At 42.8% G+C, this 23404-nt stretch overlaps 1 protein-coding gene across 3 annotated transcripts in view; it reads left to right on the forward strand.

Annotated features, from left to right (window-relative positions):
* The window catches only part of tulp4a (TUB like protein 4a), a 378343-nt gene that overhangs the window by 122882 nt on the left and 232057 nt on the right, over positions 1 to 23404 (forward strand). For all 3 annotated transcript variants that reach the window (XR_013888258.1, XR_013888259.1, XM_080200309.1), the window contains exon 3: positions 13922 to 14083. Coding sequence is in view for 1 of the 3 variants with exons in the window: in XM_080200309.1 (XP_080056435.1) it covers positions 13922 to 14083 (162 nt within the window). In the remaining 2 variants the exon portion in view is untranslated. The remainder of the gene's footprint in view (positions 1 to 13921; positions 14084 to 23404) is intronic.

Below are 23404 nucleotides of genomic sequence, written 5' to 3' on the forward strand. Positions count from 1 at the left end.
TTTTCGCCCTGTAAGTAGTAGTCCTTCCTACTATTATTCCTGCCAAAGTGGATAACCTCACACTTGCCAACATTGTATTCCATCTGCCAGGTCCTCGCCCACTCGCTCAGACTTTCTACACCCTCCGTACAATTTGCCGTTCCACTTATCTTTGCGTCATGAAGGGTAGGTCATGCCTCACAAACCTGCTTGAGTTCTTTGAGAAGGTGACCAAAGTGGTGGATGAAGTAAAGTAGTTGATGTGGAGTATATGGATTTCAGTAAAACATTTGATAGGATCCCCCATGGTAAGCTTTTGCAGAAAATATGGAGGGTGATTTTGGGGTTTGGATCAGAAATTGGTTAGCTGAAAGAAGACAGAAGGTGGTGGTTGATGGGAAATGTTCATCCTGGAGTTCAGATACTAGTGGTGTACCGCAAGGATCTGTTTTGGGGCCACTGCTGTTTGCCATTTTTATAAATGACCTAAATGGGTTAGTAAATTTGTGGATGACACTAAAGTCGGTGGACTTGTGGATAGTGTGGAAGGATGTTGTGGGTTACAGAGGTTCATAGACAAGATGCAGAGCTGGGCTGAGAGATGGCAATTGGAGTTTAATGCAGAAAAGTGTGAGGTGAGGTGATTCACTTTGGAAGGAGTAACAGGAATACAGAGTACTGGGCTAATGGTAAGATACTTGGTCGTGTAGATGAGCAGAGAGATCTCGGTGTCCATGTGCATAGATCCCTGAAAGTTGGCACGCACGTTGATAGGGTTGTTAAGAAGGCGTACAGTGTGTTAGCTTTTATTGGTAGAGGGATTGAGTTTTGGAGCCATGATGTCACGTTGCAGCTGTATAAAACTCTGGTGTGGCCGCACTTGGAGTATTGCATTCAGCTCTGGTCGCTGCATTATAGGTAGGATATGGAAGCATTGGAAAGGATGCAGAGGAGACTTACCAGGATGTTGCCTGGTATGGTAGGGAGGTCAGATGAGGAAAGGCTGAGTGACTTGAGGCTGTTTTCGTTAGAAGAAGGTTAAGAGATGACTTAATAGAGGCATACAAGATGATCAGAGGATTAGAAAGGGTGGACAGTGTGCACCTTTTTCCTTGGATGGTGATGGCTAGTACGAGGGGACATAGCTTTAAATTGAGAGGTGATAGGTGTAGTTCAGACGTCAGAAAGATGTCTCAAAGAGTAGTAAGGGCATGGAATGCCCTGCCTGCAACAGTAGTGGACTCGTCAACATTAAGGGCATTTAAAGGGTCATTGGATAAGCATATGGATGATATTGGAATAGTGTAGGTTAGATGGGCCGAAGGGCCTGTACTGTGCTGTAATGTTCTAGATTCTATGTGAGACCTTGTCATAGGCTTTGCTAAAATCCATATAAACCACATCAATTGCGCTTCCCTCACCCACACATTTGATCACATTTTCAAAAGATTCTCCCAAATTTGTTAGGCATGAACGTTCCTGACAAAGCCGTGCTGACTATCCCTAATGAGAAGTCTCTCAATACTAGCTTAAAATCCAGCCGGTTTATTTGGAATCACACTGCTCCTTCACCTGATGAAGGATTCCAAATAAACTTATTGGACTTTAACATGAGACTTCTTACTGTGCCCACCCCAGTCTAACACCAGCATCTCCAAATCGTGGTTACCCCTAATGAGCCCATGCCTTTCCTTTTCGCAACATCGTGGGCCGAAGGACCTGTTCTGCGCTGTAATGTTCTATGTTCTATGTTCTAAGTGGAGATTAATTCTCTCCTTCAGAGTTTTCTCCAATAGTTTCTGTACCACTGACATGAGATTTATTGATCTGTAATTTCCTAGTTCATCTGTACCAATCTTTTTGAAAAATGGACCACATTAGCCATCCTCCAGTCCTCTGACACTTCCCCCATGGCCAGAGAGGAATTAAAAATTTGTGTCAGAGCCACTGCAATTTCCTGTCTCGCATCCTATAGCAACCTGGGATGCAATTCATCAGGACCTAGAGATTTATCCAGTTTTAAGCCCATCAGAACCTCTAATATCTCTTCATTTCCTATGTCAAACTGTGCCTTTTCCTAAATTCTCCTTTTCCTGAGTGAAGACCGATGAGAAGTATTCATTTAACACCCTTCCAATGTCCTGTGGCTTCACACATAGATAGCCTCATTGGTCTCTAATGACACTGTAAGAGATGGTACAGTAGTTAGCACTGCTGCCTTACAACACCAGGAATCTGGGCTTGATTCCCGGTGTGGGTCAGTGTCTATATAGAGTCTGCACATTCTGCCTGAGTCTGTGTGGGTTTCCTCTAGGTGCTCTGATTTCCTCCTACAGTCTAAAAGATGTGCTGGTTAGCTGCATTGGCCATGCTAACTACTCTCTCAGTGTATCCAAACAGGTGCCGGAGTGTGGCGACTAGGGGATTTTCACAGTAACTCCACTGCAGTGTTAATGTAAGCCTGCTTGTGACACTAATAAATAAACTTTAGCTTTATAAACTTTAGCCTGACTCTTTCCCGGTTAACCTCTTCCCCTTAAATATCTTGTGATTTTTCTTAATCTGATTTATTTGTAACTTTCAAAATGACATGGATAAAGTTTGGAAAGCCAAAATTGGAAACCGTTTATTAGTATGTGAGGGAATAGGCATAACTATCCCTGGTGTAAAAATTGGAATCAATGATCAGGATTAAACTTGAGGTCATTTGTTTCAAGAAAATTGAGTGAATGTGGGAATTCCTGCTTGACAAACTAATTGACGTTTGTGGTGTAAAATCTCGGTGGGCTGTGATAACCTATTCGGTGTGACAAGTTTCTAGAAATCTTTGAAGCTTTCAAATTGACAAAGAAACCAAAAGCACTGGAAATTCAAAAGAACTTGGAAGGGGATAAGATTTCATGAAAGGACCTTGTTAAAAGAGCAATATTTGATGTCCATTTCCTCATCACCGGAGAATTAATCTCCACTTAGAAAGGCATGGGCTCATTAGGGATAACCATGATGTGGAGATGCTGGTGTTGGACTGGGTTGGGCACAGTAAGAAGTCTCACAACTCCAAGTTCGTGTCCAACAGGTTTATTTGGAATCCTTCAGCTGAAGAAGCAGTGTGATTCCAAATAAACCTGTTGCACTTTAACTTTGTGTTGTGAGACTTCTCATTAGGGATAGTCAATTTATAATCAACATTGATTTCCTGAATTCAAGTTGTCAATGCAGAATGGTAAATTTACAAATATTGTTAAAATTGTCTGGGGAGATTGATGCTGAGTTGAAGAAACTACTTACAAAGGGAGACCTGTAAGAAGCCAAATAAATATAATTTAGTAGAAGTAAATGTAAAATACTCTAAGTTGATAGGAAAAATTGGTTGCCTTCTAACAGAAAGATATCTATTGTAATAAATTAGGCTCTTGACTTTCCAACTCACTTTAGAGAGTGGCAACAAACAAAGTGAATGAATGCTACATTATATTGGTAAATCAATGAGGTATAAATCAGAGCAATTAACACCAGAACTGTTGAGATATTCTTGTCAGACTGCTTTTGTTATCAAGGCAGAAAGGAAACAATTCAAACCTTGGAAAAGCCATAAGGTTGATGTTTAAAGTTAACATTAAAAACTGGAGACATTGAGGCTGTTCAACATTAAAAGGAAGCCTAACTGTATTAAGAAAGGTATCTAAAATTGTACCAGGAAGGTAATACAAGAGCACTATTTCAAGATAAGTGATTGCCAGTCAAATATGAGAATACAGGTTGGAAGTAATGAAGAGTTCAGGACTGAAAGAGTGCAAAGGAGGACCTTGGGATAAGCAGTCAACAGCACCGAGAGGAGAGTGCAAGTGGGGAACCTTGGGATAAGGAGTCAGCATCTAACATCACAAGAAAATCGTAAGTTGCTGAGAAACTGCTTTAGGGAGGGTCATCAAGTACCTGAGAATTAGAAAAACATTTTAAAAGAAAAACGTCCATCAACCATTTAATTAATTTGCATTTGATTAAGAAAATAGTTCAAAAGTGAAATGGAGTTGAGTCAAGGCTAGGTAATGTTAAATTGTATAAGTAAATCAAAGGAAAATAAATTTAAATTAAGGGAAGTAACTTGAAGATAGGGCAGCTCAATTATGTAGAATGTGTCTGGTGATATAGGAACATAACAAGGAGGCATAAGAAATAAGAGCAGTAGCAGGCCATTCAGCTGTTCAAGCTTCCTCTGCCATTCATATGTGATCCTTGCTAATCCTGTATTTCAATTACATACACCCATCAACAATATATTCAGTGACTTGGGTTCCATAGCCTTCTATGGTAGAGAATGGCCTATCTGGTGTATTGAGATTGTGTGACCCACCTTTTTCTAGTCCCCTTAGTCAGAAGAAGCAACATCCATGCAAGCAGTCTGTCCAGCCCTGTCAGAATTTTATAAATTTCAATTAGATCCAACCAATACAAGCTCAATCGATCCAAAATATATGGGAAGTCATGAATTTGCCTGATGAAATCGATGACCACATATGTCAGAAGTGTGACCAGCTGCAGAACTTTGAGTTTGAGGTTTTAGATCTCAGTTGGCAGCTGGAGTCACAGTGGTGCATCCATGAAGCTGAAAGCTACATGAATAGCATGTTCAGAGAGGTGGTCATACTGCAGCTTAGGAACCTGACGTGCAGCCATGGAAGGAAACTAAGCAGGTAGAGCAGGAGACCCGTGAGCTTTCACTCACCAATTGGTTTTCCGCTCTGGATACCAGTGAAAATGTTGGTTCCATGAAGGAATACAGTCAGAGCCAGATCTGGCATTGTGCAGGAGGATAGAAAGAAGAGGGGAAGAGCAGAGTGATTGGGGATTCATTAGTTAGGGGAATAGACAGCTGTTTCTGTGGCCATAGACGTAACTCTAGGATGTTGTTACCTCTCTGAGATAGACACATAGCAGCATGGTTTCATCGCTATAAAGGAAAGTAGCTCAGGGAGGGCAAAAATGACAACTCAACATCCCTGGATGTAAGAGTTTCCAGGCAGGATAGGAAGGAGAATAAAAGAAATGTGGGTGTGAATGATTTATTAAATGAAACATCAAATGAGACCTTATGTATTGAGCCGAGATATTAAAAAAAAGGAGCCACGCTGTGAAGATTGTACTTTAGACCCCAAATAGTGGAAGGGAATTCAAAGGGCAAATATGTAAAGTTATTCCTGAGTGCAAAAGCAACAGGGAAGTAATTGTTGAGGACTAAACTACCCTAATATTTGGGATGTGAACTGTGCAAAGGACACAGAGGGTGCAAAGTTCTTGGTCTGCTTTCAAGACAACTTTTAGGAAGCTTGAGAGGGGGCACAATTCTACATTTAATCTTCAGAAATGAAGCTGGGCAAGTGAATGGAATAGCAATGGGGACCATTTTAGAAATAGTGACCATCCTGTAGTTAGATCTAGCATCATTATGGAAAAAGACAATGATAGGCCAAGAGTCAAGTTTCTAAATAGGGGGAAGACAGATTTTACAAAGCTGAGAGGTGAGTTGGCAAGGATGGACTAGTTGCAGCTATTAGAAAGGAAAACTGTCAAATCAGTGGGAGGATTTCAAAGGTGAAATTTTACAAGCATGTTATTCGTCCATCGTCATCGATGAGGACCTCGACACCATTAGTCATTTTGAGGCTGGTTTCGGTGTGTCTGAAGAAAACTGATCAGGCTAATTGCCCACCGGGTCTGTGCTCTCATGAGCAGTGTATGGACTAATGGTAGACTTGCTCTAGAGAGAACTTCAGTGTCTGGTACTTCGTCTTGCCATCTGATGTGTAATATTCTGTGAAGACAAGTCATGTGGAAATGATTGAGCTGTCTTGCATGCCTTCTATTCACAGTCCACGTTTCACAGGCATACTGGAGGGTAGTGAGTACCGCAGCACTGTAGACCTTCAGTTTTGTTGCTGGGCTGATTCCTCAATGTTCCCATACAGTGGAGTGAAGTCTACCGAAAGCAGAACTTGCCTTTGCTATTCTGCAGTTAACTTCTGTGTCAATAGTCACTGCTTGGGAGAGGGTGCAGCCAAGATAAGTGAACTGGTCCACTGCCTGTAGTTTCTGGCCTTTGATTGTGATTATGGGTTCTGTGTACGGTGCATGAGGAGCAAGCTGGTGCATGACTTCGGTCTTTTTAATATTGATGGTAAGTCCAAAGTTGTCGCAAGCCGTGGAAAATTTGTCCATACTGACTTGCATCTCTGGCTCTGAGCCAGCATACAGGGCGCAGTCATTGGCAAAGAGGAAATCTCAGAACAGTCTCTTTCACTTCGGTAATAGCTTGAAGTCTCCTCAGGTTGAAGAGCTTCCCATCCACTCTGTACTTGAGGCTGATTCCAGCAACACTGTCCTGGAAGGCATCATTCAGCATGGCAGTAAACATCACGCTGAACAGTGTGGGTGTGAGCGCACAGCCCAGTTTGACGCCATTGGTGACTGGGAATGCCTCAGAGGATTCTCCGCTATCCAGTACTCTGGCCATCATGCCATCATGGAACTGGCATACCATGTGAATGAATTTGTGGGGGGCAGCTGAACTTTGACATGACCCTCCACAGGCCTTGTTGGCTTACAGTGTTGAAGCCTTTCGCAAGGTCAACGAAGGTTGTGTAGAGCTCGCGATTCTGCTCCTGACACTTCTCCTGAAGTTGGCGCGCAGCAAAAATCATGTCAGTAGTCACACGACCTTTGCGGAAGCCACATTGACTCTGGAAGCAGGCCCAGCTCCATATGAGTGACCAGACGATTTAGCAGGAAACTTGCGAGGGTTTTTCTTGTGATAGAGAGCAGCAAGATTCCTCACTGGTTGTCGCATACTTGCCAATTGCCCTTCCTCTTGTAGAGGTGTATCTTTAAGTCCCTGAGGAATGGATCCTTGCTTCCAAAAGGACTGGAATAACTGGATGAGCTTCTCGTTAAGTGCAGGACCGGCAGCTTTATAGATCTCTGCGGGTATGGCATCTATCCCTGGGGCTTTGTCACTGGATAGCTGGCTGACAGCTCTCGTGACTTCGGCTACTACTGGTGGGTCATCCATGGCGCTTTTGATATCAACCTGGGGAATCCTGTCTATTGCCTCATCGTTAATAGATGACAGTCGGTTGAGGATGACTTCAAACTGTTCAGCCCATCTCTGCAGGATCTGAGCCTTCTCTGTAATAAGGGTTGTACCATCTGTATTCAGGAGGGGGGAGCTCCCAAGAGATTGAGATCTATAGAGTGTGTTGAGAGCTTCATAGAACCGCTTCAAGTCGTTTCTGTCAGCATATCCCTGTATTTCATCCACCTTGGCGCTCAGCCAGGCATCCTGCATTTTACACAGTTTATTCTGGACTGTCCTGTGAGCGCTGTTAAAAGCATTTTTCTTGGCAGCTGAAGATGGGTCATTCTGACAAGCCCGATGAAGACGGTGCTTTTCAAGAAGTAGAGTCTGTATCTCCTTATCATTCTCATTGAACCTATCATGCTGCTTGCAGGTGGAGGGCCTGAGCACAGATGTATGGATAGCACCCCTAAAGCATTCCCAGTCATCCTCAGTGCCGCCTGCAAGGTGTAGGTCAGCAAGCTTGATTTCTAAGTCTTCAGCCAGTGCTGAAACTATGCTGGGGTTCTTTAGCTTGGCTGTATTGATTCTTTTCATAACCTTGCTTCCTTGTGGTTGCCTAATGCAGAGCCTCATTTTGGAGACAATGAGCCTGTGATCTGTCCAGCAGTCAGCACCACACATAGCCTTGGTTACTCTGACCGCTCCAGAAAAAAGCGTATCCACTTCCAGTTTCAGTCAACTGACCTACGTTGGCAAGACAAGTTTCACTTAGGGCTGCAATGTCAATGTTGTATCTTGCAAGCTTCCTGGCAACTGAGGCTGTTCTTCTCTCTGGTCTGTCTGCTGTAGGGTTGTCCAAAAGCATGCGCACGTTCCAAGTGCCAATGGTGAGTGGTGTCACCTTGTATTTTATTTTGTTTGTTCGACCGCAAGATGGGATCTGTGCCAGCTGCGGTAAACTGGCCAGGGTGTAGTGAAGCAGGCAATGTTTAGGGCACCTTTTTTAGCCCCTTCTTCATTCTATGGAGATGAGCAGTGCGTTCCTGAAGAGGACTGTTCAGTCGCCCAGGTTGACGCCGAGTTCCACTGCTGCTTCAGTGGGCGAAAAACGACCATTAGACCTGAGCCGCCTGTGTGCAGGTCCATGACTACAGATCCCGGTGTATCCACACCTGCTGCTTCATCGCACGCCCATCGCCACAGGACTTCAAGGGTTGAACAGGACACGTGATGATGATGGTGTCGAGACAAGCGCTTGATTTGGATTAAAGCGAGGGAGAGTTGCGCAGCTTCAGCCTCACTCTCTCTTCCTAATTCCCATCTGGATCCAGTGGCAAGACAAGAGTCAAGACGGCTGGAGGTGGGACTAGGTGCAGTGGATGACCAGGACGTCTTCTGTGTCTTGTCCTGCTCTTTGCATTCCACGATGCTTGCAGAGACCCCCTTCTCGACCGTTGGACCTTCCATTCGTCTCGTCCACTCAATCCACTGGACTCTGTCTTCATATGCTGGGATAGACATCTCCCTATCTCACCGAGGGTTGAGACCCGTCGGCTACCCTCACCTGGTTTAGTTGGCTTGTCGAGGCCGCTGCCCGGGGTGTGGCCGCTGTCGCATGCAAACAGCTATGGGGAGCCACAGGTGAGAGCTGAATGCCAGGTGGGGACAAAGGATGGACAAACTGTCCTGAAAGGACGTGACATGTTTCTCCCACCAAAGGTACTACCCCTTCCTGACACCCTATACACGCCCCATACATGCTGTGTCTCCATGGAAAAAAGGTGATACAGCCAAATCTAGAACCCTCTGGTTATCCAGATGAATATACACCAAGATAAAACAGAAAAAGAAGACTTTTAATAGCCACAAGAAGCTTAATACTGTAGAAAGCCTAGAGAAATATAGAAGGTACGGGATTAAGTAAAAGTGGAAATTAGGAAAGCAAAGAAAGGATATGAAAAAATACTGGCAGGTGAAATAAGGGAAAATTCCAAAATGTTTAACAAGTCATCACAAGCAAGAGAATAGCTAGGGCCTATCAGAAATGTGCTTAGTAATTTGTAGGTTGATTCAAAAAAATGTGGACAGGTTTATCAATGAGCATTTCTGTCTGTCTTCAGTAAGGAGATGGATGATGCAGACCTTCTAGTTAGAAGAGTATGAAATATTAGACACAAAAGTGTAAACATAGTGAGAGGGTAAGTACTGGAGGGGCTGGCATCCTTGAAGGTGGGGAAATCACTAGGATTGTATCCCATCTCATTGTTGAAGGAAGCCAGGGAGGAAATAGTAGATGCTGTGAGGATCATTTTCAAATCCTCATTGGATAGGGTGAAGTCCCAAAGGATTGGAGGTCTGAAAATCATAGAATCCCTACAGTGCATAAGGAGGTCTTTCAGCCCATCAAATCTACACCGACTCGCCGATGGAGCATCCCACCCAAACTCTATTCCTGTAACCCCACATATTTACCCTGCTAATCCACCTAACCTACACATCTTCAGACACTAAGGGGCAATTTAGCATGGCCAATGCACCTTGTCTTCGCATTGTTGGACTGAGGGAGGAAACAGGGGCACCCAAAGAAAACCCATGGTAATGCAGGGAGAACATGCAAACTCCACACAGTCATCCAAGGCTAGAATCAAATCCGGGTCCCTGCAACTGTGAGACAGCAGTGCTTGCCACTGTGCTGCCCTTTTTAAAATGGGAGTGAAAGATAAGCCAGACAATTATAGGCAATCAATCTGACTTCAGTGGTGGGCAAATTATTGGAAACTAATCTGAGGGACAGGATAACTGTCTCTTAGACATGGATTGATCAGCAATAGTCAGCATGGTTTTGTTAGAGGAAGATAGTGTTTTATTAACTTAATAGAATTATTTGAGGAAGTAACAAGGAGGATTGGTGAGGTTAGTGCATTAGATGTTGTCTTTCAGAAAGGAATTTGACAGGACAGACTGGCTAGAAAAGTGAGATCGCGTGGGATACAGGAGAAGAAGTCAGGTTGAATCCAATGACAGGAAACAAAGGATAATGGTTGATGGATGTTTTTATGAATGGGAAATGTTTTCCATGATGTTCAATAGTCTTGGGCCCTTGCTGTTTGTCGTATATATTAATAGTTTAGATTTAAATGTGGGAGGCATGATTGGGAGATTTGCAGATGACACACAACTTAGCATGTGGTTGAGTGAAGAGGATAGCTGCCGACTCCAGAATGATATTAGTGGTTTGGCTGAGTGGACAGAGAAATGACAAATGAATTCAATCTGGAAAAGTATGAGGTAATGCATTTGGGGAGGGAAAACAAAACAAGGGAATACTCAATAAATAGGAAGATTATTGAGAGGTGTTGAGGGAGCGAGATGCCTTTTCCATAGATCTTTGAAATTGGCAGGACAAGTAGACAGGGTAAGAGCAAATTACTGCAGATACTGAAATCTGAAACCAAAAGAGAAAATGCTGGAAAATCTCAGCAGGTCTGGCAGCATCCATAAGGAGAGAAAAGAGCTGATGTTTCGAGTCCAGACGACCCTTTGTCAAAGCAGTGTTCAAGCCCTGGTAGGACAGGGTGTCCAATTCTGGTAGGAAATGATTTGATTTGATTTATTATTGTCACGTGTATTAACATACATTGAAAAGTATTGTTTCTTGCGCTGTACAAACAAAACATACCATTCATAGAGAAGGAAACGAGAGTTCTTTGAAGAATGTAGTGTTAAAGTCGTAGCTGCCATGTAGAGAAAGATCAACTTAATACAAGGTTAGGTACATTCAAAAGTTTGATGGCAGCAGGGAAGAAACTATTCTTGAGTCGGTGTGTGACCTCAGACTTTTGTATCTTTTTCCGACAGAAGAAGGTGGAAGAGAGAATGTCCAGGGTCTTTAATTATGCTGGCTGCTTTGCTGAGACAGCAGGAAGTGTAGACAGAGTCAATGGATGGGAGGCTGGTTTGCGTGATGGATTGGGCTACATTTACGACCTTTTGTAGTTCCTTGCAGTCTTGGGCAGAGCAGGAGCCATACTAAGCTGTGATACAACCAGATAGAATGCTTTCTGTGGTGGTGAGACATTGAATACAAAAGCAGGGATGTAATGATGGAAATAAATAAAATGCTGGTTAGGCTGCAGCTGGAGTCTTGTGTAGAGTTCTGGTCACCACTTTGCTGAAAGGACGTAATTGTTCTGGAGAAAATGTAGCAGTCATCTGCAGGAGTATTACCAGGGCTTGAACATTGTAGCTGAGGGGAAAGATTGGGTAGGCTGGGGCTTTATCCTTGGCACAGACTAGTCTAAGGGATGACCTAATTGAGGTGTACAAAATTGAGGAACCTAGATATGGTAAACAGTGAGACTTTTTCCCCTAGCTGAAAGATCAATTATGATTGGTAGAAGGATTGGAGGAGTGATTAGCGGAAACTTTTATATCCAGAGGGTGGCGGGCATCTGGAATTCACTATCTAACTTGGTGGTTATGGCTCAAATACTCAACTCACTTGAAAGGTATCTGGATCTGATTTGAAGTGCTATGTCCTGAAAGGCTATGGACCAGCTACTGCAAAGTGGGTTTAAAACTGATAGCTATGGACTAACTGCTGGAAAGTGGGTTTTTGGCCAGTGCAGACGTGATGGGTTGAAATGTCTCCCTGCACTGTAACTGTCTTATAATTCTGTGGAAGAATTATTTATACAACTGATCATTTTATGAAATGGTCTTCAGGATAGATTCCTTTGAGAAAATTCAGAACAAAATGCTTATTATGTGAAGTTGCTTCGATGTTTTATAAATTGTGTGATGATAGAAACAAGAAAGGAAAAGTAGGATGTGATCTTTATATGAATAAGTTTGCAAATAAAAAGAGAATAACCTGAATTCTGGCAAAGTAACAATACCAGGATATCATAATAACATATATATATATGTGGCTAATATTATGTGTGAATGTGTGCTTACACCTGGTGTTGTCAGACTTCTTACTGATAATATTACAATACAGTGCTTTGGGACTCTATTGTGTACTATTACTGTGTGTGGAGTATGGCTATTCATTTTCTCTTAGCTATATAATGGAGTGTGAATGCTGGGTATTTGCTCCCCACAAAAGAAAATGAAATACACTTGTCATGGATCATCTGTTTGACAGAGCCTGTTTACTGAGCTGCCTGTTTTCTTAACTAGGGTGCAGATTTGTCTTGCCAGTAGTGTATCTGGTTTGCATCCTGATGCATTTTCCAATAATTTGGAAGTAAATAGCATACCCTTCGTTTAATTTGATCAGATGCTTTGCCTGAGAAAGAATCAGAAACTGGCTTGCTTGTTTCATGTAGTGTCTGATATGAAAAATGATCATTGTGAAAAGGTATAGTTGCCATAGTCCCAGATAAATTATAATTTCTTCTTTGAGGGGAAGGATTGACTGGCGGTGATTTAACCTAAGGATCACTGCACCTCAGGCAAGGTTGAGTAGATGGGCCTTCATAATAACCTCAGCCAGTACGAGAATTGAACCTGTGCTTTTGGCATCAGTCGGCATCACAAACCGTACGTCCAGCTAACTGAAGGGTCATTGTGTACATTGTTGCTAGCTAACTATAAATAGTGACAAGGCAGGTGGACGACACAATGGCACAGTGGTTAACACTGTTGCCTCACAGCTCTAGGGACCAGGGTTCAATCCCAGCCTTGGATGATTATCTGTGTGGAGTTTGCACACTCTCCCCTTGACTGCTTGGGTTTCCTCCAGATTCTCCAGTTTCTTCCCACAGTCCAAAGATCTGCAGGTTAGGTGGATTAGCCATGGTAAATCTGTATGGTTACAGATAGGGTGGGGGAGAAGGCCTGAGCAAGATGCTCTGTAAGAAAGTTGGTGCAGATACGATGGGCCAAATGGCCTCCTGCACAGCAGGGATTCTCTGATATCATAAAGGACATAGTGACATGAAAAGCTAACTGTAGCTTTGGTTTTCTTAGAGTCATGAAATAGTTGTGGAACAGATCATTTAGTAGATTATTTAGCTCATTAAGCTCATTCCACACAATGCAAGAGCACTTCAACTCGTCTTGCTCCCTGCCCCTAACCCTGGAACCCTGTATTTTGTTTTCTTACAGGTGTTTATCCAATTCCCTTTGATAGCCATAATTGAATCTGCCTCCACTACTCTTTCAGACAGTGCTTTCCAGACTGTGACTTGTTAGAAGCTTTCATTCTGCCACTTTTGTTTCTTTCCCCAATCGTTTTAAATCTGTTTTAGCAAATCTGCTCTTAACTTTCTTTCCCTAAAGAGAACAACCTCTAGCTTCTCCCATTTATCCACAATTTGTATCCAGGCATTTAGGTTCTCATGAGTCTTTGTGTCAATTGATGCAAATGATGGTTTGTTCACCGACATAACTGTTTTCTCACTAAGAATCCTATTAGACACCTCTAGAAGAGGCACCAGCAATGAAAGAATGTCGGGTTGAACATGGTGTCAGGATGATCAAGAACTAATGATTCCCCAAATAACTGAATGATATACTGAATTTATATTCATTTTTGCAATTGAAATATTTGGGCAACTTTTGAAAATGTTTATTGTGCTGTGTTAGCAGTTTTCAAGCAGTGATGGTTGGAACACTGTAATTGGCCTCTAAATAGGAAGGAGAGTCTTGTTCCTGGCTGTGATCCAGCAGCCCTTCTGTTCTTGACTATATGAGGATGTCTGAGTAGACCCGACAGCAATGAAGCCTCCTATAATCAAGTAACTTATTTAGGTGAGGCATAGAAGGATATAAAAAAGGAGGAAAAAAAAAAGGAAAAGGAAGTAAAATGAATTGTTACTTTCCAGCAATCAACCTTTTTCCCTTCTTTCTGCTTTTTAGGTTAGTGACTTTACCTGGAGCCATGATGGTACTCAGGCACTTATCTCTTACCGTGATGGTTTTGTGCTAGTTGGATCTGTCAGTGGGCAGCGACATTGGTCTTCTGAGATTAATTTGGACAGCCAGATTACATGTGGAATATGGACACCTGATGATCAACAGGTATCAGTATTTAATTTCAGTGTTTTACTGGGTTCTCTGGGTTTGCCAAAAGATAGCATGAATGTTTGTAATTCTATGTATGGTGGCACAGAGGCACAATGATTAGCACTGCTGCCTTACAGCGCCAGGACCTGGGTTTGATTCCTGGCTTGGGTCACTATCTGTGTGGAGTTTGCACGTTCTCTCTGTGTCTGCGTGGATTTCCTCCGGGTGCACTGGTTTCTTTCCACGTCTGAAAGACGTGCTGGTTAGGTGCATTGACCCAAGCAGGCGCTGGAGTGTGGTGATTAGGGGAATTTCACAGTAACTTCATTCTAGTCTTACTTGTGACTAATAAATAGTGTGTCATTTATATGTTTATCCTTGGAGACATCATTCATCAAGTTCCACATAATATGTTGATGACAATGAGCTCTAGCTCACCACTTCTGTGTCTTTCCACTGTCTCTTATTACACTTTTCATCTAATATCCAGTGATGGCTGAGTAGAAAGTTTCACCCGACTGAAGCCATCAACATCTGTCCCCGCCACAAACTGTTTCCTAGCAACCAACTCAATTCTCCTCAAGCTAGAACCAGATATGTTGCAACTTTCTTGTCATAGCAAAATAAGTTTCAGACTACATAACCATTCCATCATCAAGGCTGCCTGCATTGATCTCTCTAATACTGTCTGACTCTGCTGTTCATCAGTTTCGGTCAACTGCAGCTGAAACCCTCAACTGTGTCTTTGTTTCCTCTAGACGTAACTGTTCTAATGCTCTTTTGGTTGCTGTTCTATCTTCCACCCTACATAAGACTTGAGTTTATCTAAAATTCTGATCCCTCTATCTCAACTTGCAGCAAATCCAGTTTGCCTGTTATTCCTGTGCTCGCTGACCTTCATCAACTTCAGATTTGGCAGCACCATACGTATAACATTTTCATTTTTGTTTTCAAATCTTTCTGTGGCCTTGCCATCTGTAATTCTGGTGTCTTCTTCAATATTTCTATGGACTTCCAAAATTGTAGCTTCTTGTGCACCCTTGATTTTAATCACTCCACCATTGGTAGTGTGCCTTTAGTTGCCTGGGCCCTGCAATGCCCTTGCTAAACCCTCCTCCTCCTTTAATGTGTTTGTTAAAACCTCTGGCTTTATCCAAGTTCTTTATTATCTGCCCCAATCTCCTGTAGCTTGTTCAAATTTTTGGCTGATCACTTATGAAAAGCCTCAAGAGGTTTTATACATTAAAACGCTGTTACATATGTCAGAGATTATCTTCAACTTCTCTTTCAACAATATTTATTATTCACTCCAAACTTGGAAGACATTTTTAGGGACCTATTTATCTTTGTAGTCCAAATATGCTTGCAGAAACAGGAAATGTCTTCTACTCAAGCCTGGTTAATTCTGAAGGTGAAAAGGTAGTGGGGTTTTGGGAACCATTTTAGCACAAAATCCCAAATATGGGGAATAGAAACATAGAAACATTGAAGGTAGGAGCAGGCTATTTGGCTCTTCGAGTCTGCTCCGCCTTTATCATGATCATGGCTAATCATTCAACTCAGTAGTCTAATCCTTCTTTCTCTCCATGACCTTTGTTCCCATTTGCCCCAAGTGCTATATCTAGCCGCCTCTTGAATACCTTCAATATTTTGGCATCAGTTACTTCCTGTGGCAATGAATTCCACAAGCTCACCATTTCTTTGGTAATGTCTCCTCATCTCCATCCTAAATGATCTGCCCCGAATTATTAGACTGAGACCCCTGGTTCTGGATAGCCCTACCATCGGGAACATCCTTCCTGCATCTACCCTGGCTAGTCCTGTTAGAATTTTGTATGTCTGTAAGAGACCCCCCCCCTCATTTGTCTGAACTCCAGCAAAAACAAACCTAACCTTGCCAACCTCTTCTCATACATCAGTCCCGCCATCCCCGGAATCAGCCTGGTAAACCTTTGCTGCATTCCCTTGAGAGCAAGAATATCCTTCCTCAGAATAGGAGACCAAAACTGCACACAGTAGTCGAGGTGTGGCTTCGCCAAGGCCCTGTATAATTGCAACAACATATCCCTGCTCCTGTACTCAAAACCTCTCACAATGAAGGCCAACATGCCATTTGCATTCTTTACCGCCTGCTGCACCTGCATGCTTACCTTCTGTAACTGGTGCACAAGGACACCCAGGTCTCATTGCACACTCCCCTCTCCCAATTTACAGCATTCAGGTAGTAATCTGTCTTCTTGTTTTTGCTTCCAAAGTGAATAACCTCAAACTTATCCAAATTATACTACATCTATCATTGATTGGTCCACTCACCCAACCTGTCTAGATCATTCTGAAGGATCTCTGTATCCTCACCATAGATTGCCCTCCCAACTTGGTATCACCTGCAGTCTTTGAGATGTTGCGTTTTGCTCCCTCATCCAAATCATTAATATATATTGTGAATAGCTGAGGTCCCAACACCGATCCCTGTGGCTAGTTACTGCCTGCCAATTTGGAAAGCACCCATTAATTCAGGTGCGGGCTCGTTGGGCCAAAGGGCCTGTTTCCTGTGCTGTAGTGTTCTTTGTTCTTTAATTCCTACTCTTTATTTCCTCTCTGCCAACCAGTTTTCTATCCATCTCAGTACCCTTCCCCCAATCCATGCACTTTAATCTTGCATGATAATCTCTTGTGTAGGACTTTGTCAAACGTTTTCTGAAAGTCCAAATATACTACATTGACCGCTTTCCCCCTTGTCAACTCTACTAGTTAGTTTTCAAAGAATTTCAACAGATTTTTAAAGCATAATTTCCCCTTCATCAATCCATGCTGACCCTGTTTGATGCTGCCACTGCTTTCTAAATGCTGTCTATAAACTCTTTGAGAATGGATTTGAGAATCATCTTCTTCTCCCCCCAGCCCCCCGATGTTAAACTTACTGGTCTATAATTTTGTTTTTTCTCTCTATCTCCCTTTTTGAATATTGGAATGACATTAGCTACCCTCCAATCTGCAGGGACTGTTCCAGAGTTTCTAGAATCCTAGAAGATGACCAACAATACATCCACTATTTCTAGAGTGACTTCCTTAAGTACCCTGGGATGTAAATTATCAGGCCCTGAGGATTTATCCACCTTCAATCCCCCAGCAATTTTCCCAGCACCATTTCTCTACTAACATTGATCTCCCTCAGTTCTCCCCTTTCACTAAATCTTGCATTCGCCGACATTTCTGGCATTTGATTTGTGTTCTCTTTTGAGAAGACAGAACCAAAGTATGTATTCAGTTGTTTGGCCATTTCTTTGTCCCCTATTGTACATTCGCCCATTTTTGTCTGCAGGGGACCTACATTTATCTTCACCAACCTCTTTCTTTTCATGTATCTATAGAAGGACAGGACTTACTCCATTATTGGTAGAGTGTTGGGGAGAATTATAGAGCAGAGAGATATGGGGTGCAAGATGATGCATCGAACCAGGGCAGAACTTACTCAGTTAATGGTAGGGTGTTGGGGAGAGTTACAGAACAAGGAGATCTAGGGGTACGGGTTCACAGTTCCTTGAAAGTGGAGCCATAGGTGGACAGAATGGTGAAGAAGGCATTCAGCATGCTTGGTTTCATTGGTCAGAACATTGAATACAGGTCTTGTTGAAGTTGTACAAGACATTAGTAAGGCCATACTTGGAATATTGTGTACAGTTCTGTCCACTGAAAGGATATTGTTAAACTAGAAAGAGTGCAGAAAAGATGTAGGATGCTACTGGGATTTGATGGTATGAATTTTAAGGAAAGGCTGGATAAATTGTGACTTCTTTCCCTGGAGCTTTGAAGGCTGAGGGGGTGATCTTATAGAGGTCTATAAAATAATGAGGGGCATAGATCAATTAGATAGACAATATTTTTCCCCAAAGGTAGGGGAGTCTAAAAATAGAGGGCATTGGTTTAAGGTGAGAGTGTCCAGAAGGGCAGTTTTTTCACACAGAGGGTGATGAGTGTCTGGAACAAGCTGCCAGAGGTAGTAGGAGAGGTGGGTACAATTTTGTCTTTTAAAAAGCATTTAGACAGTTACGTAGGTAAGATGGCTATAGAGGGTTAAGGACCAAATGCGGGCAATTGGGATTAGCTTAGTCGTTTAAAAAAAAGTGGCATGGACAAGTTGGGCCGAAGGGCCTGTTTCCACACTGTAAACGTCTATGACTCTTTGATGCTAATCTTAGTGTCAGTCTTTATGTTCCCTGCAAGCTTACTTTCATATTGTATTTTCCTCTTAATCAATCCCTTGATCCTTCTTTGCTGAATTCTAAACTGTTCTCAATCCTCAAACCTATTATTTTTCTTAGCTAATCTGTATGCTTCTTCCTTGGATACTCTGATTTCCCTTGTAAACCATGGATTGGCCCTCTTACCCATTTTGCTTTTGTGCCAGACAAGAATAAGCAGTTGCTACAGTTACCCCATGCATTCCATGAATGTTTGCCATTGCCTATTCACTGTCATTCCTTTAAGTAGCTCTCCCCAATCTATCAAGGCTGACTCATGCCTCATATCCTCATAGGTTTGTTTATCAAGATTCAGCACCTTATCTTTGAATCAACTACTTCACTCTCCATCTTGATTTAAAAAAGTTCTATCATGTTATGGTCACTCATCTGCAAGGGGTCTTGTACAGCTAGATTGGCAATGATTCCCTTCTCATTGCACAGTACCCAGTCTAAGATGGCTTGTTCTCTAGTTGGTTCCTCCACATATTAGTCAAGAAAATCATCCCATAGACACTCCAGGAATTTCTCCTCAATGGCATTGTGGCTAATTTGATTTGCCCGATCTATGTACAGATTAAAATCACTTATCGGTTATATTCCCTTATCACATGCATCTCTAATTTTGTGTTTAATGCCATTCCCAACATCACCATTGCAGTTTGGAGGTCAATATGTGACATCCACTAATGCTTTTTGCCCCTTGGCATTTCTCAACTCTACTCACAGACACCACATTGTCAGAGCTAATACTTTTCTCACTATTGTTAATTTCCTCTTTAACCAGCAGTGCCACTCCCCACTTTTTCCTTCAAGCCTATCTTTCCTCAATATTGAATACCCTGGGACATTCAATTCCCACCCTTGGTCACCCTGCAGCCATGTCTCCGTAATCCCAATTATATTTCCATCTGGGTGATTAGTTCATCCACTTCATTGCAAATGCTCCATGATTAAGGGACAGAGCCTTTAAGCTTGTCATTTTTAACATTGTCTGCCTTGCTCCCAATATTTTTCTCTATAGCCCTGTTTGAACTTTGTCTTGGTTCCCTGCCTATCACTTTTCTCATTCCGTTTTCTACCTTTTGTTTCTGTCCTTGCTCCCTCCTTCTTTGACTCCTTGCATAGATTCCCACTCCCTGACATTAATTTAAGCCCTCCCCAACCGCTCTAGCAAACAGTCTCCCTAGGACATCAGTCCCAACCTGCCCATTATAACCCATCCACCTCCCCCAGAACTGGTCCCAATGCCCCAGGATTCGGAAACCATCCCCCGACACCATCTCTTCAGTCGCGTATTTATCTGATATACCCTCTCATTTCTGCTCTAGCATGTGGCACCGGTGGTAATTCTGAGATCACTACCTTTGAGGTCTGATTTCTTAACTTCCCTCCCAGCTCCCTGTATTCTGCTTTTAGGTCCTAAAGTGTCTTTTGTACTGATGTGTACCACAACCATAGGCTCTTCACCCTCCCCCTTTAGAATGTCCTGTACCTGCTCCAAGACATCTTTGACTCTAGCATTAGGGAGGCAACGTACCATCCTGGAGTCTTGTTTGCAGCCACAAAAACATTCCCCTTACAGTTGAATCCCTGATAACTACTGCACTGACACATTTTTTACCTCTCCTCTGCAGCAGAACCAACTGTGGTGCAATGAGTTTAGCTGCTGCTTTCCCCAGAGAAGTCATTCCCCTCAACAGTATCGAAAACAGTCTATCTTTTTTGCAAGGGAATGGCTGCAGGAGATTCCTGTGCTACCTGCCTAGCCCTCTCGTTCTGTCTGGTGGTCACCCATTCCCTGCGGAGTCTGACCCTGTTTCTCTATACATGCTATCCACAATACTCTCTGACTCGCGGATGCTCAACAGTGTCTCCAGCCGCCGCTCCAGTTCTGAAACTCAAGCTTCACGGTACCAATAAAATCCCAGGAACTGCTAAGTATTCCTGCAGGGGAACGTGATTAAAATACGTTTCTTGAAGGCGCAGTCTTGGTGTCATTATAGAGGGAGTGCAGTCTAAGTTTACCAGGCTGGAATGGTAGGACTGTCATATGAGGAGAGACTAAATTAATTTGGATTATAGTCATTGGAATTTAGAAGGCTGAGAGGGGATCTCGTAGAAACTTACAAAATACTGACAGACTTCATAGAATCCCTTCAATGTAGAAGGAGGCCATTCAGCTCATCAAGTCTGTACCGACAATCCCACCCAGGCTTATCCCCATGACCACACATATTTACCCTGCTAACCCCTGTCACTAGGGTCAATTTAACATGGCCAATCCACCTAACCCGCTTGACTGGGGATAATTGAAAAGTCAGGTGATATGACTGGGGACAGCTATTTTTCACAGAACACTCCAGTTTTAGTTTTGCTTTCAGAATCTGCTTGAAACTGAGACAGACAGCAGTACATTTCCCTCTCTCTCAGGAGTTGGAGATTCTGTTGTCTGGGTGACTGTTTTTGGAAGCTGTCAGAGACTAGGTTTACCTCTCTGAAATTTGGCTGTTTTAAGGATGTGTCCTTCTCTGAAAATTGCTGGCTTGGCTCTATGTCCGTAGGTGTTCCAAAGCTGAAAATCCAGCATCATGTGATCGTACTTGGTTTTGTGCTAACTGTCTGAAGAAGGATGAGGGATATTGTCTGAGGGATATTGCTTTATCTTGGTGTACAGAGAAAGCTAGCTGTTAGGAATTATACTGTATCATGTTTAAGGCTTACAATTGGTAAAAGTTATGCCAATTGTTTTTGTTATATTCTGTGCTGTTAAATAAACTTTGTTTGATAAAAGCTTTCTCATGGGTCACTTGAATCATAAAGAACTCTCACAACACCAGCTTAAAGTCCAACAGGTTTATTTGTAGCAAATGCCACAAGCTTTCGGAACACCCTGTTCCTTTGTCAGGTGGGTGGGAGTTCTGATCACAGACAGGGCACAAAGACACAAACTCAATTTACATGCATAATAATTGGAATGTGAGTCTCTACAGCTAATCAATTCTTAAAGGTACAGATAATATGAGTGGAGAGAGCTTTAAGCACATGTTAAAAGGATGTATATTGTTTCCAGACAGGAAAGTTAGTGAGATTTTGCAAGTCCAGGCAAGTTGTGGGGGTTACAGATAGTGTGACATGAACCAAGATCCCGGTTGAGGCCATCCTCATGTATGCAGAACTTGGCTATCAGTCTCTGCTCAGTGACTCTGCACTGTCGTGTATTGTGAAGGCTGCTTTGGAGAATGCTTACCCGAAGATCAATGAGTTGAGTGTGATATCTTGTTCTTATGAGGGCATCTTCCAGCATCAGCAGCATTCTGATCAAGACCTACCCAGCCTTCAGGAGAATAGTGACCACGACACCACACAACCCTGCCAGAGCAACCTCTGTAAGACGTTCCAGATCGACACAGATGCCATCATCTCACGTGAGAATACCATCCACCAAGTACACAGCACATACCCTTGCAACTCGCCAACGTTGTCTACCTGATGCGTTGCTGGAAAGGATGTCCCGAGGCTTGGTACATTGGGGAGACCATGCAGACGCTACGACAACGGATGAATGAACACTACTCGACTGTTCTCTTCCTGTTGGGGAACACTTCAGTAGTCACGGGCATTCGGCCTCTGATCTTCGGGTAAGCATTCTCCAAGGCAGCCTTCACAACACATGACAGCGCAGAGTTGCTAAGCAGAAACTGATAGCCAAGTTCTGCACACATGAGAACAGCCCCAACCGGGATCTTGGGTTCATGTCACACTATCTGTAACCCCCACAACTTGCCTGGACTTGCAAAATCTCACTAACCTTCCTGTCTGGAAACAATATACATCCTTTTAACCTGTGCTTAAAGCTCTCACTACTCACATTGTCTGTACCTTTAAGAATTGATTAGCTGTAAAGACTCACATTCTAACCATTATGCATGTAAATTGAGTTTGTGTCTTTGTGCCCTATTTGTAATCAGAACTCCCACCCACCTGATGAAGGAACGGTGTGTTCCGAAAGCTTGTGGCATTTGCTACAAATAAACCTGTTGGACTTTAAGCTGGTATTGTGGGACTTCTTTCTGTTTTTACCCCAGTCCAACGCCGGCATCTCCACATCATCACTTGAATCATACCAGGAATGAAACACCTTATGCTCACCAATGCCAAAATCAAAGTATTAACAATGCTCCAGCTGTGGCCTCACCAATGCCCTATACAATTGCTGTATCCTGTATGCAAATCATCTTACTGTGAAAGTAAACATACCATTTGCCATCTTGATTGCCTGCTGTATTTGCATCTTACTTTCAGCGATTGATTTTAGCCTGAGAACACCAAAATCGAGCTGAGTATCCACCCCTTTCAATTTGCACACATTCAAATAATTGCATTCCTATTTTTTCTACTAAAGTGGATAACCTCACATTTATCCTCATTATAAATGCTGCATCTGTGATCATATGCCCACACATTCAATCTGTCCAAATTGTACTGAAGCATCTCTTATTCTTCTCACAGTTCATCCTACCGCTCAACTTTATATCATCTGCAAATTTGGACATAATACATTTAGTTCCCTCTTCCAAATCATTAAAATCTGATGTGAACAGTTGGGGTCCTAGCATCTGGATAGAGGGATCTCTAGCCAGTTGGAAAAAGACCCATTTATTCCAACTCTTTGCTTCCTGACTGCTAACGAGCTTTCTCACCATCTCAGGGAAACATGGTGGCACATGGTCAGCACTGCTGCCTCACAGTAATAGGCACTTGGGTTTGATTCCTGCTTTGGTGATTGTGTGGGGTTTGCACTTTCTCCTTATCTGCAAGAGTTTCCTCCCCTGGGTATTCTGGGTTCCTCCCACACTCCAAAGATATGCAGGCTAGGTTGATTGGCCATGCTAAATTGCCCCCAGGCTTAACAAGGTAAATATATGAGGTTAAAGGGATAGGGCCTGGGTGGGATTGTTGTCAGTGCAGGCTCGATGTGCTGAATGGCTTCTTCCTGCACTGTAGGAATTCTCTGATTCAAGACACAACCCGCAAACCCATGTTCTTTAACCTTACATAGTAATTTGCTGTGTGAGACTTTGTCAAAAGCCTT

Source organism: Carcharhinus amblyrhynchos, chromosome 12 (assembly GCF_965287045.1).
Source record: "Carcharhinus amblyrhynchos chromosome 12, sCarAmb.v2.hapA, whole genome shotgun sequence".
NCBI lineage: Eukaryota > Metazoa > Chordata > Chondrichthyes > Carcharhiniformes > Carcharhinidae > Carcharhinus > Carcharhinus amblyrhynchos.